The sequence below is a fragment of the Centroberyx affinis genome, unplaced genomic scaffold (genome assembly GCF_046629955.1).
Source record: "Centroberyx affinis isolate AG114_WGS23_722 - 3 ecotype Tasmania unplaced genomic scaffold, CSIRO-AGI_Caff_v1 ptg006177l_1, whole genome shotgun sequence".
Taxonomy (NCBI): Eukaryota; Metazoa; Chordata; class Actinopteri; order Beryciformes; family Berycidae; genus Centroberyx; species Centroberyx affinis.
Window position 1 is genome coordinate 235,001 of NW_027283136.1, and position 19,141 is coordinate 254,141.

Here is a 19,141-nt window from a genome sequence, read left to right on the forward strand (position 1 = left end):
AATATTCCATAAGCAGAGGGGAAAGTATCCATACAGCCAGTTCAGAATGTGGTTGGGTCCGGTTATATATACATATATGGAAAAAAAAAAAAAAAAAAATCAAATCCCCTTAAATAATGAGACTCCAGGCTGAGGTTTGGTTTCCTAGGCGAATATCATGATTCACTTTTATTAAAAGCATCATAGCTACAATTCATCATACATGATGTCTCCAAAAAACAAAATGAAAACAAAAAAAAGACACACACCAAAAAAGAAAAAAACAAAAGAAAAAAAAAAAGAGGAAAAAAAAAACAAAAACATTTACATGGTATGTCTGTAAACTTCAAGGCTAGATAAGAATTTTGAGGTAATGCTCTTCAGCTTGCTGGCTAAAAGTAACAAAAAGTCCATTTTTTTTCAAGAAAAAGTAGCTAAGTAATAAAGGTACCTGATTATTTTTAACTCTTTAACACCAGTGCATCAACAGGAACAGAGTGAGACAAAATTGATTGCAGTACTTATTCGTCATCATTTACAGTTTTTAGTTTCGTTTTTCTATTCATACGACACTTGTGGTTATTCATATAGTGTGTGTGTGTGTGTGTGTGTGTGTGTGTGTGTTGGGAGAGTGATGTTGGAACATTCAAAAGCTGCCTTGGTTATTGCTGTCTCAGCGTCGAGAGAGGAGAACGGGGGGGGGGGGGGGATCTTTGTCGGGGAGAGGGGTGAGGGGGGGGGGTTGTGTGTCCCAGAGCCCCCGAAAACGGAAACCGAAGGTCTTAACGAACGAAAGGAGCGCTCCTCCCCCCCCCCCCCCCCCTCCGTCCCGGCGTTCTCACTCTCTCTCTCTCGTCCGCTGGGCTGGCTGTGGTAATAAAATGTTAATAATAAGACCTGGCCACAATAATATGGATTTGAATGTCGCTTTTTTTTTTTTTTTTTAAATATTTGAAGCGCGAGGGGGGGGGGGTTTTCACCTCGATCCGTCTCCAACGCACTTTTCAAGTATTTAAATGTTTAGAGCTGAACTCGATTTCGAAAAAAAAAAAAAAAAAAAAAACGCGTGAAAAATTTTTCCAACTTTTTTTTTGCCGACGAGGCGTCCCGGGTCCTGTTCCGGGCCAGGTCCTGGTGTCAGTGTGTGTGACTACGGAGAGCGGCGGGTCTCGGAGAAGACGGCCACTGAGGGGAGCAGCACTTGGTCTTGGAACTGAACGGGATGTGAGTCGGGGAACAGAGGGAAAAACGATAACGGGATTTTAATGCGGGAAAAAAAAAACAAAAAAAAAAACAACAACTTAAAAACAACCTGAAACGTCACATCCCTGTGTGGACTGCCGCTCCAAATCTCATTCACGGGAACCTCAGCTCTTCGGTGGGGGTCGGGCCGGTTTTTTTGCCCCGATCGGGGGGGTGGCAAGACCCAGCCCGCCTGCCACGCCCCCCCCCGTGTGGCAAAACCGACCCACCTCACGAGAGAGAGAGAGAGAGAGGGGATTTGGAGGCGGCAGCAGAAAAAGACTCAAGACTGGGTGAGCAAACAGTGTGGGACTGGATAACAGTATTGGTTCGGCACGCACACACACACACACACACACACGCACACACACTCGCACACACACACACACAGGAAACAGTCGTAGGGATGGATCCTCCCATACACCATAAACAGTCACTGGACAGAGAGAGGGGGGTTAGTGTGTGTGTAGTAGGGGACAGTCTGAATGTGTGTTTGTGTCGTGTGTGTGTGTTGTGGAAGTCAGTGTGAGACTGAGTTCAAGCCAGTCTGTGTGTGTGTGTGTGTGTGTGTGTGTGTATTCCTCCTCAGAGTCTACCTGGTCTTGATATGTGAGAACTACAAAAAAAAAACCTTCCGCTCTGCCAACGGAGCGGCTAAGTTGGCCTCCATTACCCATGATTCCTTTCGCAGCAGCTTCGTCAGACAGACAGAGACAGACAGCCGGACAAGCCGTAATGCCATTTTTCTTTTTTTTTTTCCCCCAAAAGAGAACGATTGGGTTCTTCTTCTTCTCTTTTTTTTTTGTTGTGTTTTTCGATGGGAGACGCTGCCGACGAACCTCGGCGGTCCGGACGAGAGAAGGAAGCGGAAAAAGACAAAACCGTAAGAAGAAGAAAAGAATCTGAGAACTGAAAGCAGCAATAATAATAATAATAATAATAATAATAATAATAATAATAGTACTATCGGAACCTTTGCGGAGAATCTGAGGGATTCTGGGAAAATAAAACGACAAATGAAAAGAAAAAAAAAAGAAGGGTGGATGCGCCGTTCACAGTGCGCTCAGGCCGACTAAATAGAAAGAAAAAAAAACTGTCTTTTTTTTTTTTTTAATAACGGAGCGAGTCCGGCTGCGAAGATTTCCCTGACTAGACTAGTTAACTTGACACCACACACACCTCTCCCTCTCTGACGCATAGTTAATATACCTGGCCCAAAAACAAAACGACAGAGAGAGAGAGAGAGAAGGAGAGAGAGAGAAATCATCATCATCAACAACAACAAAAAGAAGAAGGAGAAAAAAAAAAAACGGGATTCATAATAGTAGAGTTTGGATATTTCTGGTTGGAGGCGTGTAAACGTGGCGTGAGGCGGAGGAGAGAGAGATGGAGAGAGAGAGAGAGAGAGAGGGAGAGGGGGAGAGAGAGGTGAGGAAATGTCCAAGGCCAGTCAGTTTTGTGTTTCATTTCAGTCACTCTTGTCCTTCTCCGGAGACGCCTGCTCCCCCTCCTCCTCCTCCTCCTCCTCCTCTCCTCCCCTCCCTCCGTCCTCGGCGGCCGAGTCCTCGGCCTCCCCTCCCGTCTCCTCCTCCGCTCTCGCCTCCTTCTCCTCCGCCAAGTCACTCTCGCCTCCTCCCTCCGCCGCCTCGTCCTCCTCCTCTTTCTTCTCCTCCACCTCCTCCTCGTCCTCCTCCTCCTCCTCCTCGTCTCGTCTCGGGGGGTTGGCGGCGGTGTTGCCGCCCAGCGCTCCGGCCATGGCGGTCTGCAGCTCGGCCAGCGTGGAGGCGGCGGCGGGGAAGCCGGGCAGGCTGAGCCCGGCCAGGCCCGGAGGCAGGAACATGGAGGGGTAGAAGAGGCCGGGCGCCATGGTGGAGAGCAGGAAGGGGTTGAAGGCCAGGGAGTTGGCCGACATGCCCGCCGCGGCCAGCAGGGCGGCGGCGTCTCCGTTGACCGACGCTTCGGCCGCCTGAGGCCCGTCGCCGGACTTCTCCGTCCTCTCCGCCTCCTTCTCCTCCTCCTTCTTCTCCTTCTTCGCCTTCCTGCCGCCGTCCTCCTTCCCCTCCGGCTCGTCCTCCTCCGCCTCCTCGCCGTCTTCGCCCTCCTCCTTCTCGCCCCGCTCCCTCTTCCTCTTTTTAGTCGTGGTCGCGGTCGTCTCCTCGCCCTCGGCTCCCTCTCCGTCCGGCGTTCCGTTGGTGTTGCCCGTCGCCGCGGCGACCTGGGCGTTGGTGGCGGCGGCGGCGGCGGCCAGGTTGCCGCCGAACAGCCCGCCCAGGCCGAACATGTTGGGGAGGGCGGCGGCCATGTTGGGCAGGCCTCCCATGCCGGGCAGCATGAGGGGCAGCATGGAGGCGGCGGCGGCGCTGGCGGCCGCCTGCTTGGGGTCGGTGGGAGGAGGGAAGGCCATCAGGCCCGCCGCCAGCTGGAGAGACTGGAGGCTCTGGAGGGACGACAGGTCCATCCCTCCAAACAGGCTGTTCAGCAGCAGAGGGTTGATGCCTCCTGGGTGGAAACACACACACACACACACACACACACACACTCTGGTTTAACATGGAGAAAAAAGTGCTGCCACCAGTCATGTTATATCTTGATTTGATCAGCCACAGCCTCCCACTCACACCATGCAGATCAGAGATGCTGCAACACCTCAAACTAGCCAAACTCTATTTCACATCACAGCGCTCTAGTGAGAAATTTCACAGGACATGGCAGCTCCATCTAGACCTTAAACTTCCCTTCAGCACTTCCAATACACCTGTACCTATCACACATGTGTAAAGACAGCATGAATAAGCTCAGTGACAGCAGCTCCATTTTATCCTCCTCTTAAAATCAAACAACAGATATGTACCTGCAGATGAAGCGGCGGTAGCCAGCGATGCCTGGGCAGCCTGGGCCGCCGCGGCCTGGGCGGCGGCGGCTGCCTTGGCGATCTCGGATTTGGGCCGTCGCCCCCGACGACGGACGCCCTCCTCCCTGACCACCGGGCCGGTCAGCAGGCGGTCGAACATGGCCTCCGGGAGGAAACCCTGCGGAGAGAGAAGAGAGGACGGGTTCAGGGCTAGAAAACTGAACTTGGGAGTTGCTTTCACGTCCAAGTCCACAGCTCCATTCTGTGTCCCTTCTGGACAACATTCAGTTTGATTCAGTTGGGGATAAAATGGCTCGAGTGGAAACAAGCCACAGGGAACCGCAGGCTAGTTTCTACTACTATGAGGAGCATTTTCCTCAAAGGACTGCTGGGAAATTAAAGTCAACTGTTGCCTTTGTAAACAGCAGGTCCCACCATGAGAATCATGCTTTTATTTGCTGCAATTTGGGAAGGTTACACTCAATTGCCCTCAAAATCCCCTCTGGCAGACTGTGAAGTTACAAATGAAAAGCAGCAAAGAGGGGACATAAGGAAACCTGAAAGTCACTTGACACTATATTAAGAAAGAGCCTGAGCATGTTCTTGTTAAGGTATGTACTCTACATGGGGATGAGATCTGTCATTGGCTGCTCACCGACTGCTTGACGATGTCTGTCCAATCAGGAGCGATGGCAAACTCGGGGTTCTCCAGTAGCCACCTGGGGAGCTCCTTCATTGGTGGAGCCATGGCCCCGCCCATCTGGGGAACAGGAAGACGGGATGAAATCCTCTTCATATACATTCAATGCATAGCTTACTGCTTATATGTAGGAGTTATATGTATAGTACCTGTACCTTATGTATTATGTACCGTAAGTGATTTGAATGGTTGTATGTGGGGTTACCTTGCGTCCGTTGCGTCTGTTGACCACGGGGACTCTCTCGTCTCCGGTCAGGGTGTTGATGTCGATCTTGTTGGGGTTTCGACAGCGGTGGCGCTTCTGCTTGGGCTTGGAGAACTGGGACAGCAGTAACTCCTCGCTCTTCTGCGGGGGGAAGAGATGAAAAAGAGAAAGGAGGATATGGTTAACTACTGGCACGACTGACAGTGGAGGAGCACTGATGCAAAGAAGGAAAGCAAGAACAAAGGAAGAGAGCAAATGAACAAGAGAAGAGAGGTAAGGGCCGTACTGGTGTGAATCCAGCCATGTCCATGGTGTAAGTGGGGTGCTGCCTCAGCCAGTCCCTCAGCTCTTTGTTGGAAGCCGCTGCCTCTCCCTCCTCCAGACCCGCGGAGGCTGGCGGCCTGGCGCTGGGGCTCTGCCCAGGAACGGAGAGGGGTCTGTGGGCACGGGCGGCGTCCTGGCCCCCCTCCGCGCCCGGAACCTTGGTCCCTTCTGCATCGTCCTGGATGTCAGGACAGAGACATTTAATACAGACTCTCGGATACTCTTCATGTTTTCACTGACCAACCACAACACATCGGACTGACAAACACACACAACCGTCCTCACCCCTCCGGCTCTCTTGTTCCCCATGAACAGCAGCTCCAGCCCCTCCACATTTTTCCTGCGGCCGCGCCTCCTCCGCATGATGGGCAGGTCGGCCTCCAGCGAGCCGTTGGCCCGGTGGCCGGGGGGCGGGGTCTGCTGCAGCAGCTCCATCTGGGCCTTGAGGGAGGGGCTCGTCACCATGGCGCTGGGGAAGCCGGCCAGTGAGGAAGAGGCCTTGTGGTGATGGTGCATGCCCTGGACGGAAAATTGGATCAGATTACCAATTAGATAATCAATTGCCTTTATCAAAACATGATAACTGACAAAAACAGAGTCTTATTGAATTCTACAAGAGTAAGTGTGTGTTTTTTAATGTGTGTGAGTGAGTGCCTGCAGTGTTTTCCAGCCAAATAATTCATCATCTCAATACGGTTTGAATGTATACACTTTCTAAGAGTCATACCAATGAACTCACTGTGTATTTGAGTGTATGTGGGAGTATCTAGTACCTTAGTGAGGTCTATAGCTTGGCTCTGGGTCTCGGTGGCGGCGTGGCTCTCCCGGAGCTGGGCCACCATCTCCATCAGGTTGCGCCTCTTGGCCGCCCGCTCCGCCTCGATCTCCACCTTCCTCCTCCTCCTCCTCCTCTGCCGGGGCACCGTCAGGCCCAGAGCGTCCTCCTGCGGGCGGGGTCGAGAGGGGGGGGGGGGGGGGGGGGAGCGTTTACACCTCTGTCTGTCTGAACAGCAGCGCCCTGAACTCTTAGCCGTTATTTCCCGGTGCCTTCTTACGTTATGGGGGGGAAAAAAGGTTGTTGCTGGTACTTCGGAAAGCGGTGACAATTAGCGCTAATGCGGTTAGCGGTTAGTTTCAATCCAGAATGCTAATGAGCTGCTTTTAGGGTTTTGCTTTTCCTACCATGTTGCAATTGCCTGGTGTAGAAAAAAAGAAATTAAAATTCCCAACGCGAAGATGTGACTAAATGTGGGAGATTAGATTATGCACACATTAACACATTATCTAGAGGCCATAGTGTTACAGTTTTACCTCCATTATAAGATTGGTGGGCGTGAACTTGCAGCAATAGTATTTTATCTTCCGCTAAGTGTGTTAATATTGACAGACTGAAATGGTGATAAGTGTTATATGTTCACTTCCACTGGAGATGGCGTGGGCTGGAATGAGCCATTAGCATCGGTCAAGGACGACACTGAGGAACTTTTCTCTTGAGTATATTACAGCTGACCGATTGATCTTTTTGCTTGTTAAGCCCTTCAATAAATGATCGGTTATCTGTGCGTCTGAACAGCAATTACAGACAATTCTATATTTTGGTACCAGGAGACTCAAGATCCTGTTTATCCTGTTCGCTGTTCAAATATCCATAAAGGTTTGACCTGTAGCGTGTGTGTGTGTGTTAACACTCACATGAACCTGTGGCGATAGTGTTATATCTTCACTCCCGCTGTAGGTGGTGTGGCTGCTGCACATCGACAGCTCGGCCAAGCCCCGCCTCTGCAGCGGGCTCTCGGTCGCCGTGGCTACGGCGGCGGCGGCGGCGGCTGCCCCGGAGCCGTAACCCGGCAACAGGCCGCCGGGGAAGTCGAAGAGGTGGCGCCGGTTGACGGGCCACTTGCCCTTCAGGACGGCCTCGCATATGTTGTCCATCCTGTTGATCATCACGCGATCCTGGAGACGGGGAGGGGGATAGAGAGTAGAGGGACAGGGAATGAGTATTCTTTTTGCTGTGAGGATCTCGGGACAGAAAGCCTCCACCGGACGCCGTGCTGCTGCGGGGTCTCGCTCTCACCTTGGGCCAGAAGGAGAAGGCGTAGGCGCGGTCCGGCAGGGTCTGCAGGGCGGAGGTTTCCGGCAGGTCGTCGGGGCAGAAGCCGTCCCGGGTCTCGTCGCGGGCCGACGTGCTCAGAGAGGCGATGCTCTCCTCGTCGAAGTTCTTCTGCTCCGACGCGGCGCTCGCTGCGCGCGGAGGGGGAGGGGGGGAGAGAAAAGAGGGAGAGAGTCACGTTTCGCCGCTTTATTAAAACGGGTTTCGAAAAACGTTGTCAGGGGATCCAAACTCATTTTAATCTCGCGCCCTGGAAGCTAGACTCATTAAAACATACTAGCGAGCCTTGTCATGAGGGGGAACACCAGAAATAGGCCTGTGACCCATTGTGGCGTCAGCAAGCAGAGGGACTGACAACTGGGACAAACAAACTGGATAACATAGGGGATTACAGGGAACAAAAGTATGATTAAGGCAAGAAGTTATGAAACACCTCAAACTATAAAAACTCAAATTCCCATTACGGGAATCTACTGAGAGACTTCAAAGGATATGGCAGCCCAATGTTGCCCTTGTTCAATCAAATCATTCTAAAATATTCCCAGTTATTACCAAAGTCAAAGATTTAAAAACACATAATTCCCTATGAAATCAACGGCCACCACTAGCTGCAAGCTAAGACCAGTCCGGTCCTCCACCTACCCTCAGCCTGAGATGATTTCTCCGACTTGTCGTCTTCGTCCATCCTCTCCTCCTCTTCCTCCTCCGGGCTCTTCTCTGTGCCGGCTGACTTGGGCGATTTGGGCGTTTCGGGGCTCTCCCGCTCCTTCTCCTCCTCCTCGTCCTCCTCCTCTGCCGTCTTCTGTGCTGGTTGTGCTTTGGGAGAGGAGGCGGAACGCTCCGGCGGCTCAGTGGTCGTCTCCGTCTGGTCCCTGAGAGAGTCGTCGGGAGTCGGGCTCGCCTCCTTTTCTTCTCTTCCGTCTTTGTCTTGGTCGTCTTCCAGTTTAGAGCTCTTCTCTCCTGCGCTCGGCTCCTCCTTCAGTTCCTCCTCCTCTTTCACTGCTTTCGGCTGAGCCGCCTCCTCCTCCTCTTTCTTCAGCTCCTTCGGCGAGGCGGTGGCCTTGTCTTTCTCTTCTCCCTCTGCCTCCTTATCCTTCTCTTCCTCAGGTTTTTCAGTCTTGGTACATGGAATGTCATCGGCGTTTTCTCCCTCTGCCTCCTTTTTCACCTCCCTCTCTACCTTCCCTTCCTCTGTCTTCACCTCCTTCCCTTCTCCCTCCTCCTCGGCCTCATCTTTAGCCGCGGTGACGGCGGCGTCCGCGGCAGCTGCGGCGCTAGCCAGCTCTGCGGGGGTGAGGAGAGGAGCGGCCGCTCCCGTCCCGGCTTTGGCGCTCTCTCCCTGGGATCCCGCGGCGGGGCCGGCCCCTCGCTGGCCGGTGAAGCGATGGTGGGACTCCAGGAAGGCCAAGGTGGGGTCGTTGAGGATGTGATAGTCGGTGCGGCTCACCCCGTGCTTGGAGGCGCCCAGGAGGAGGTCCCGATCGTGACGGCCGCACTCCCACCACTCCGGGAGGTCCGAGGAGGGCTGGCAGAGCTGGAGGCGCTCGGACAGCAGCTGGTGGGGGAGGACCTGCTCTCGGATGCGGCGGAGCAGCTCGATGCGGTACAGGGTGCGGGAGGCGCGCTCCTCCGTGATGGGGTCGATGATCAGGGTCGGGTCTGGGAGTTCTGGAGGAGAGGAAAGGCATTCTTTCATTAGATAATCCTCAACTACATAACAGGCCGGCATATTACGTGCCAGTATTCACAAACACTGCAAACGCAACAGAGCCTTTTATTAAGCAGTAAGCTGCTTGGTGTTGTGGCCAGCAGCAGCTCCTGGCTGTAAATCACCGCTCTGAGTGGATTATTGCTTTCATAAAACAGTGGCAACATCATCGTAATACAAAAATGCAAATGTTCAAGAAATCTTATTTTTTAATCAATAATAATAAAATATTACTTTAGCTACTACTTTAGTAGCTAAACAAAGTGATTGCTAAGCAACACTTTAGTGCCAGAATGAGTGATTTTCAGTTCGTGCATTAACAGTTATGCAGTCACAGGTGTATGTACAGTATATTGGGTATTTCAAACAGGGCTCAGTCAATCAGAACTGAAGATCAGAATGATCCGTTCAGTAAACTGGAATTACTGGTTGGGTCTTTAACTTAGTTCACTATTAACTTTACACATAAAGCACAACACCTCGGATGCTCAATTACACATTATGTGTTAGACTGGTGTTTTTGAGGTGTGTGTATTCCTCTCACCTGTGTCGGTCTTGACCTGCATGCGGCAGACCCGTTTACACATGGCGATGAACGAGTAGTAATATTTCTCCAGGCTCTCATCCGTTTTCTTGTCCAGTCGGGCGAAGGCCCTGAACTGCGTCCAGTCAAATCTCTGTCGCTGGGTGTCGTAGATGACGCCGAAGGTGGACACCACCCGGTAGAAGTCAGCCTCCTCACGACGAGTCCATCTGACAGAGGACAGGAGGCAGAGGAGAAGGTTCATTTAACAACCCAAGTGGTATCTGATCAATTGTGAGAATGAATGATAGAATCAAATATATTCATGCTATGAAATCACACTACATTGACAAACAACATGACTTAGTGTGTTAAGCTGTAATGCAATTAACTGCCATCTATCTCAAGTCTTCCAGACCATCATTTTCTGGAAACCATCTCATTGGAGAACTCAATGGTTTGCCTTGTGATGATCACCATAGTCCACTCAGCTTTTAATTTACCACTACATCAATGCGTACTCCTACTGAAATTACAATATAATGGACAACAAAGGAAAAAGAATGGTACATATTTAATATAACTAGTCATTATGGAACAGTAAATGTAACACTACCTTTGTCTTCTCTCCTTGTAGTACATGGCTCCATCAGCCATCAGGGCAGCGTGGGCTGCTACTGCCGCCGCCTCTGGCATGAACTGCCCGCCTTTAGCCAAATAAGGACTTCCCTTGGCTAAATACGGGCCGCCTTCCGCCATGAACACTCCCGCTCCTCCCTCTTGGATGTAAGTCGCCCCTCCTCCTGCGTCGGTAACCATGGCGACGGAGGGCGGGAAGTCCCGCCGACGTCGCCGGCGCCCGTCGGGCCGGTTGAGGGCCTCCTGGCGGAGCTGCTCTCTCCGGTTGGAGCGCTGGTAGGCGGTGATGAGGCGCCGCAGACGGGCGGTCAGGGCCGAGGCCGCCGGCCAATAGAGACGCTCGCTGGAGCCCGAAGCCCCGCCCGCCGCAGCCGCGCTTCGGCCGTTTTCACTTGATTTAGCTGTAGGGAGGAAGAGGGGGAGAAGAGAGGTAAGGAGCCTGAAGCTGTAGTCAACAGGGAACCTTCTCATCCTGTCCCAATTCAAACGTTCATATTTTGACACCAACTGCTATAAAATGACATAATTCTGCTTTTATTCTCTCTCTCTCTCTCTCTCTCTGTCTCTCTGTCTCTGTTAATGTTGGGTTACCTTCAGTGTCTCCCTCCATGTTGTCGTCCTTGTCGTCCAGAGGAGAGTTGGTGAAGTCGTCCAGGTCGTCTTTAAAAGGCATCCTCAGCGGCTTGTACTCCGGGTCCTCATCCTCACTGCGGGAGGGATGAAGAGAGGGAAGAGAGTTGGGGAAGGGTAAGGGGTGAAAGGAGGGATGGGAAGAGATGGAGGGACAGGCAGAGAAATGAGCCTCACACTTTCTGGGAAGTACAGCCTGCTGAATTTCTGAGTTAAAATTTGAAGGAGGGGGCAACAAAGAGAAAAAGGAACAAGGGGAATAGTGAGGGGGATCGTGAAAGAAAGTGAAAAAGAAAAACGAGTAAAAAAAAAAAAGAAAAAGTGAAGCAGAGGCTTGAGAAGGAGGAAAAAAGGAGGGGTGTCACTTTTAGGGACTTTTCATGACTTTCATGGTTTTGTTTGGTGAAATTCAAGGACTTAAATTTGGCATGTTTTGAAGTAATACATGACGTTGGTAAAAATCAGACATTATAGAGGCCATTTTTTACTCCTGGTCTTATCAAGGCAACAAACCATGGTGAAATCCTTCATTTTAAAACTGTTGCTAAATCAACCCGAATCTTCATCACAGGGTTTTCCTCAGGATTTGACGTATTGATCCTAGGATGATTGAGAACTGAGGCAGATTGATGAATTTTGGTACTAAATATTAATTAAAAAGTTGTAAGGCCTTATTTTATTTTTCTCATCCCCACAGAGTTTCAAGGATTTTCGAGGCCCATGGGAACCCTTCACTTTACCTCAAGTGAATTATGATGCATTACAAGCAGATTAGAAGCTCATGAGAAGCATAGATCAACTTTTTCTTACAGATAAACATCAGAAAATGACACAATTGAATGTCATGTTCTATGTCTGTCCTATTTTTTGCAGTTTATTATATTAATGTATTATGCAAAATTTACGACTGATTTAAAAACTGAAATGAAACTAAGCTGGCAAAAACAACCCATTTCTGATTGAACACAACTAATGAAACTTCTGAAACTATTAAAGAGTGGTACAAGAAAAAAGGACCTGAGGAAATTAAGTGTTTGACATATTGGATTAATATGGGAGTGGGTGTGCTGATGATGTCAGTCAAAGTTGCTGTGATCAACTGAAAGTGTGGGTAATATATTACAACATGAGAAAACACAACCAAGACTACTGCTGGTCTCATTCATATCTTTTGGACAATTCATGTTTGTCTTAAATCCAGATGATGTAAGACTTTTTAAGGACCTGCAGTCAAGTGAAGTGCTACCAGAGAGACTCCACGAAAAAAGGACGGAAACGGGAAGAAGCGGGGGGAGAGAGACAGAGACAGGGACAGACAGACTAGGAGGAAGAGGAGGAGGAGGAGGAGGAGGAAGAGGAGTTGATTTTTTTTGTTGGTTGGCAGTGGCTGGTCTCTTACCCCTCGACACCATCTGCTATCATGTCGGAGCCCCTCTGCTCGGCGGCGATGGCCTTGGCGTCCGGCATGCCCACCCGCTCCAAGAAACACAGGGTGGGGTCGGCTCGCATGGAGTTGTACTTCTCATAGCCTGCAGAGAGAGAGAGAGAGAGAGGGGGAGAGAGAGAGAGTGATTGGAAAACAGAAACAGAGAGAGGGGGAGATGTAAAGGAAATACAAACATCACAATCCAAGCATTAAAGTGTATTTTTTAATCAGTTCTTAGTCAGTGTAGGATAATAAACCACTGTAGACTAGTAGGTTAGTAGCCAAAACACACACACACACACACTCAAGGGAAACTCCTAGAAAGAAAGAAAGAAAAAAAAAAATAGTTGTGCTTTCTAGCTCACTCCTAGACAGACACCACGCCACACACTCCAACCCTCCCTCTCTCTCTCTCTCTCTCTCTCTCTCTCACACACATACACTCTCAGACATGCATACACACACACACACACACACACACACAGCATCCATATTAAATGAAGGAACAGACAAAAACAGCAGCAGAAGGGCAGACCCCAGGAGCCAGCTGCTGACAAGACAGACAGGCTGTGTGTGTGTTGCTGCGTGTGTGTGTGTGTGTGTGTGTACATGCGCCTGGAGTCTGTGCGCGTGTGTGTGTGTGTGTGTGTGTGTACGTGTGCATATCCAAGCGCGCCTGCAGGTGCTCATTTGTGTCAGGCTGAGAGAGAGAGAGAGGGAGAGAGAGAAGGAGAGAGAGAGAGTGTGTGTCATGGCGTCTGTATGTGAAAGTGAGCTAGTGTGTGTGTGTGTGTGTGTGTGTGTGTGTGTGTGCGCGTGAGAGTGTGTGTTTGTCCGTTGAGTGCATCCGAGCAGAACAGATTAGAGTGTGCAGATCCTACTGAGACGCATCGGGAAGGAGAGGAGGAGAGAGGAGGGGGGGGGGAAAGAAGAGAAGAAAGGAGAGGAAGGGGAAAAAAAAAAAAAGGGGAGGAGGAGAGATGAGAGGGGGAAAAAGAGTGGAGAGGGAAAGGAGGAAAGCAGAAGAGAATTGGGAGGGCTCTCCCTCTCCAGCCTCTTCTTTCAGCCCGGCCCCGCTCTCCTTTTCCCCACTCCTCCCTCGCTCCATTCATCCCCCGCTCCCTCACCTCCTCTCTCTCTCTCTCTCTCTCCATCACATTTCAATTAGGATAGATGTGGTGAAGCATTGTTCCTAACCGTCTCTCTCTCTCCGTCTCACACACACACACACACACCACAATGCATCACACACACACAGCTCTGTGCCCGCAGCCAAACGCTAATCATCGGGGCCTTTATAGGCCATCACTCTTCTACAGTGTGTGTGTGTGCGTGACGCATTGTTGTGTGTGAGTGTGCCTGCATACGACACTGTGTTTGTGCAAGAGTGTGTGTGTGTGTGACTGAGTGTGTGTCAGTTTTTGCCCCTCTAAGGGCCTCCCTAGTGAATGAGGATTATGATTAACTATGGGTGAGCCCTTTTGTATCCCTGTATGTGTGTGTGTGTGTGTGTGTGTGTGTGTGTGTGTGTGTGTGTGCGCGCGCTCTCTCTCTCCCAGCCTGTCCTAATTGAATCAGAGAGGATGGCAATGATGGAGAAATTATGACAATTATCCCAAATTAATATGAATGAGGGTCCCCCGTCCGCAGAACACACACAATGACACTCGGCCCCATCGGCCTGTCACCGGGAGTCACATTCAGACGCCCAGTCAGCACCCAGAGGTGGGTCACCGGGAGATTAGCATGACTCCCAAATTATCCTAATGACGATCCAGAGATAGGTTAGTAGGTTGGCAGTCAATGGAAGGTAATACCATTGTAGAATAGTGGGTTAGTAGATTTAAGTCAAGTGGGAATTTAACAAATAATGGAAGAAAAACTGGTCATTTTTAACTTTGACACAAACTTCATTCATATCAGTGACATTGGGAGGTGCTGAATTAACACCTGTAACACACACACACGTGCGAGCCTGGCCGGCGGTCGGACACCGCCCATCAATCATCCCCCCCCCCCCGCGATAGCACGCTGAGCCTGCCAGCTGCGTGCCGCTGTCGCCATGGCAACACCAATCAACCGGTGGCAGCAGAAGTGGGCCGGGGCGGGGCTTGGTGTGTGTGTGTGTGTTTTTTCCGGGATGCTTATCCTATTTGAAGATTATGCGTGTGTGAAAATGTTTCTGTGTGTGTGTGTGTGGAGGTGATGCTTACTGAGTTGGGAGGCGATGGTGTGTGTTAGAAGATGCTGGTGTGTGTGTGTGTGTCTTACCGTGTTTGAAGACCCCGATGAGCAGCGACTTGTCCGCCTCGCTGTCCCACCAGTCGGCCGGGACCTCGGCGTGGAACGGCTGGGGGATCCAGATGTCCAGCTCACTGCGGCGGAGGAGGGCAGACGATAAATATCAAATCACTTCTAATCCACTCAAACAGTTATCTGACATCGGCGTTACCGTTAATGCTTCGTGTTTTCGTTAAGAGATCGTTATCGGCTAGCCAAATTGTTTGCGCGCGTTCCAATTTGCCTCGGCGTCGTTTTTGCAATTCAAATCAGAGGGAGAGAGAGAGAGAGAGAGAGAGAGAGAGAGTGGGGGGAGAGAGAGCGGAAATCAGATTATGTGGTATTTTGTGCCGTAATCAGATTGTGGCTCTCGGTGGTGTCGGCTGCCAAACAGGAAGTGTGGGACGGAGGCTCGGGAGGGACACTGGACCAGTGATGGCAGGATGTCTGGCAGCGTCCTGCCGGCTGACGTCCCTATTGGCTGGCTGGGTCCAAAAGTCACATTCTCTATATTTGAGAGACAACCGCTTTGTTTACATGCACACAGCATTTTGGATACTGGCTTTTTAAACTGGCCAATTAAAGGGTAAGGCTGGTGTTTTTTAATGCATTTCTTACCGTCAAAAACAAATCCTATGAAAATAACAAAATCAGCAATGAATAAGTCTCGTCCATGTAGCCAGTGCCCAATGCAGCCATATCCCAGCAGCCATAGAACTCCATTGTATTAAAAAGACGAATAAAAACACGTCACAGAGCCAAGCCGTTGCTCTGGGCAGCATATTTCATATTTCATCATCATGATGCACCGGGCCGGCCGACTTTTCCTCAAACAACTTAATAAGCCGGCTGTAAACACGTTTGCGATCTCAGGAAAGTAGTTCCGTAGCACAGAAAATAGTCCCCGGCGTAATGAAGAATTTGTTCCCATTTGAATTTGATTTGGTAATAACTACAACAGCCTGACTTTTCATGGTAACAGTTAGCGATTTTTAAAATTGAAACTATATCTTTGTGTGCTGAATTTAAAGGTTTTTAGCTTACAGTTGGAGCCAATGACTTCCGGGGTTGATGGCTAAAAAGGGAACGTGGGAGCAAACGCATTGCTGATTTTCTTATTTTCATAGGATTTGTTGACGATAAGAAATGTATTTAAGAACACCAGCCATATCCTTTAAGGTCTTATTCAGGATAAGTAACCAGATAGTAACCTCTCCAATACCCCTATACACATGTACCCACCAATAAACACAGCTTCTGCTCATCTGTATTCTCCTGCCAATAATTTAGCTAGTAAGATAGTAGCTAGTAAGCTAGTCTACAGCTACTCTGAGCTTGCACTGACTGCAAAAACCAACAGGAAACATCAGTGCCTGTTTCACTGCGTCGGTGCTCTGGATAACAACAGAATATCCCAGACACCTTCTCCAGGTTTTCTCATTCATTTCTTTTACAGATCATGAACAGGATTTGGCGTCGACATGTGCCACTTCATAAACAAAATCATCCCAAATATTAAGGGAAACCCGGTTAGGAACAGAATACTCCACGCTTCCAAGTGTAGCCGGTGTGAACAGGCCAGGCTAAATCCAACATACATGCTTTCTGCAGGACGCTGATTGCATGTTTTTGCAAAGAAACCCTCCATTATGAAAAAGAGGAGAGTAGAAAATTGTGTTTCCAGCTAGCTGTGGAGAGAGACAGAGAGGGCACAATGCACAATGGATGCAAGGAGAAAGATAGAGGGTGACAGGAGGAGAGGAAGAAACCAGGGAATCAGGCCCTTATCTCTGCAAACAGCAGCATGCCTGGCCTTGGCAACACACACACACACACACACACACACACACTCACGCATGCACGCCAAGGCTGGCATGCTAAATCCCCCTGGCATATGTTGGCGCGCTGGCACCCCGTATGCTCACGTCTGGCACGCGCCGACACACACACACACACACACACACACACACACACACAGGGGTCTGTCACAGTAGCCATTGAGGGGAGAGAGAGCGAGGGAGAGAGGGAGGGAGGGAGGGAGGGAGAGATCAACATGAAGTGCACGTGCTCCACATTATAAATGCATTCACATCTGGGTGAAAGGGTGATGAGAGGGGGGGGGGGGATGGGAGAGGATGAGAGACTAAAGTGCACTGCAGAGAGAGAGAGAGAGAGATGGACAGATGGCGCGAAAGAGGAGAGTGATGGAAAAAAAAAAAAAAAAAGATGGGAGGGAGGAGTGAAGGAGTTGTGAGAACGAGATGAAGGAGCAGTCAAGGTGAACGGCGCTGTAGCGGCCCTAAGAATCCACAGCACCGCACTGTGAAGCCTTGTAGCCACTCGTAATGCACGGGCCTGTCAGCATGGAAGAAAATGGCCCTCCATATGGGTCCAAAATGGAATAAAAACATGATCTTGTAATATGTTTTCCCCTGATAACATAATGAAGGGAGGATGTAGTATTTTTTAGAATAGGAAAGAGCTTCGATGGCTATCTGGCAAAGAGGCACCGAGACAAAAATGCACTTAAAAAGAAATAATCCAGGACATTTTCATATGAATAAATGTCAGTTTTACTACTCTCTATCGCCAATTGCTATAACACAGTAGTGATTCAACCTATATCCAGTTCATGAAAGCCAAATAAATAGAATCAGTGATGGCCACCATGACTGAACAGACAAAGAAAGAGAAACTCAGACACTGTTTGATTGACAGGTGATCTCAGGGAGGAGCGGTGCAGAAACACCAGGGCGCTGAGCGCTGAGCACCACAGATGGAGGGAGCACGTTAAAGAAAGAGAGAGAAAGAGGAAGCTATCTACTGACCTGGTGTCGGCTCCTTCCAGGATGCGCTCGGCCTGGTCGCCTATGACCTCCTGTCTCAGATAATACAGCATCCTCACCCTCAGCAGCACCCTGAGAGAGAGAGAGAGAGAGACAGGGGGAGAGAGAGAGAGAGAGAATGTGAAGCGAGTTGTAAAATACATTCTGCTATATTCCTCTACAGTGAGCCATTTGTCGAACTCCGGGATATTCCCAGACTTCCCGAGGGAATGTGAGAAATTCCCCGACTTTTCTCCCCCTGTCTGGAACATACACCTCTCTAAACTCCATGCTATCCCAGGACGAGCTCCTGTAAAGTCTTGTTTATGCTGTGTGTGTGTAATTCCAGAGCACCGTTTGGACCGAACGCAGGATTTTCTGCTCTCCCTAAAACTACTTGGATGTAAAATGTCCTGAAGTTTACTTGTGTTTACAAGCTGGCTACCGAAAATGTTAACACATTAACACATTCTGGCATTGTCAGATTCAGCTGGATTGCTAGCAGATGATGAGTTTGCTGAAAACCAGAACTCTGAGTCATTCATGGGACTGGTAAAAAATTACAGACGAGGCAAATTCACACCAGATTTTATGAAATTATGGAGGCTGTAAAGACTGCAGGATCTCCCCCCAGCAAAACTAATCCAGTTCAATTGCGGCTTGAAGAAAAGAGAGCTGGATTTGACCTCCTGACATTGGAAATGCTGCTGTACGGGAGAGCGGGCTTCATTGTAAACGTTTGTCACCAGATACCAGAGGGTTTGATGCCAATAACACCGTTTTGAATAGAGGGGAGAGGGGGGGGGAGGTGACGAGGGGGGAGGAGCGGAGGGGGGGGGAAAGAATGGAGGGGAAGGAGCGCTGTAGATGGAGGGAAAGGGGAGAAAGTTTGGAGAGACAGCGAGGAGGAGGGGGGGGGGGAAGGGTATACAGACAGTCAGTTGTTTGCAACTCATTCTGCAGTGTGTGTGTGTGTGTGTGTGTGTGTTTGTGCGTCAACGGCATCACAAGTTGGGGTGTGTGCGTGTGTTTGTTGGCAGGCTGTGTGTGCTCATCCATCAATGTGCCAGGCCTGATTAGCCACACAGCGCTGTGCTCCAGCCTAGCAGATGGCACCACATAATCACCCCCAAGTGTGTGTGTGCACGGGGGTGTGTGTGTGTGTGTGTGTGTGTGTGTGTGTGTGTGTGTGTGTGTGTGTGTGTGTATGCGTGTGTGTCTTTCACCCACTTCCAACAGGTCTGCCTGCCTAGCACCTGGCCTGGCGCGCGGCCAGACACACACACACGCACGGACACACACACACACGCAAACACACGCTCACACAAACTTCCCCCTCAAGGAAAAAAAAAATTGAATCCGGAGGGCAAGGAAGCATATCTCCCTGACAACAGGAGAGAGAGCTGACCAGAAAGCGAGGGTGTGTGTGTGTGTGTGTGTGAGTGAGAGAGAGAGAGAGAGGGAGGAGGAGGAGAGGGAGGCTGGTAGGTGTGTTTAAGTCATGCTGGGTTTAAGGTGGCAGGGCTGGTCTCAGCCATAAGTGGCAAGTCTGCCCTGGTTTTAAATCCTTAAATCTACTCCATCCATATGGATTTGGTATCCATGGAAACGTAAACTCCATGCACTTTCCTGTGGCTCTTCAAAATCCTCATTTACGGCCCCCCAAAAAAAGTTTGCCTCGGTCCTCGCTACTTGTTAC

The 19,141-nt window shown here is 50.0% G+C and overlaps 1 protein-coding gene across 1 annotated transcript in view; it reads right to left on the reverse strand.

Annotated features, from left to right (window-relative positions):
- Positions 1-731: 731 nt before the first annotated feature.
- Positions 732-19,141, reverse strand: part of chd7 (chromodomain helicase DNA binding protein 7) — a 69,754-nt gene continuing 51,344 nt past the window's right edge. The window contains exons 26-41 of the mRNA XM_071512213.1: positions 17,446-17,535; positions 14,609-14,712; positions 12,311-12,440; positions 10,873-10,988; positions 10,259-10,682; positions 9,664-9,872; positions 8,054-9,079; positions 7,376-7,542; positions 6,994-7,254; positions 6,075-6,245; positions 5,587-5,820; positions 5,264-5,479; positions 4,978-5,118; positions 4,728-4,832; positions 4,073-4,250; positions 732-3,720 (exon numbers count right to left, since the gene is read on the reverse strand). Coding sequence (XP_071368314.1) covers positions 2,690-3,720; positions 4,073-4,250; positions 4,728-4,832; positions 4,978-5,118; positions 5,264-5,479; positions 5,587-5,820; positions 6,075-6,245; positions 6,994-7,254; positions 7,376-7,542; positions 8,054-9,079; positions 9,664-9,872; positions 10,259-10,682; positions 10,873-10,988; positions 12,311-12,440; positions 14,609-14,712; positions 17,446-17,535 — 4,603 coding nt within the window. The 3' untranslated portion in view covers positions 732-2,689. The remainder of the gene's footprint in view (positions 3,721-4,072; positions 4,251-4,727; positions 4,833-4,977; positions 5,119-5,263; positions 5,480-5,586; positions 5,821-6,074; positions 6,246-6,993; positions 7,255-7,375; positions 7,543-8,053; positions 9,080-9,663; positions 9,873-10,258; positions 10,683-10,872; positions 10,989-12,310; positions 12,441-14,608; positions 14,713-17,445; positions 17,536-19,141) is intronic.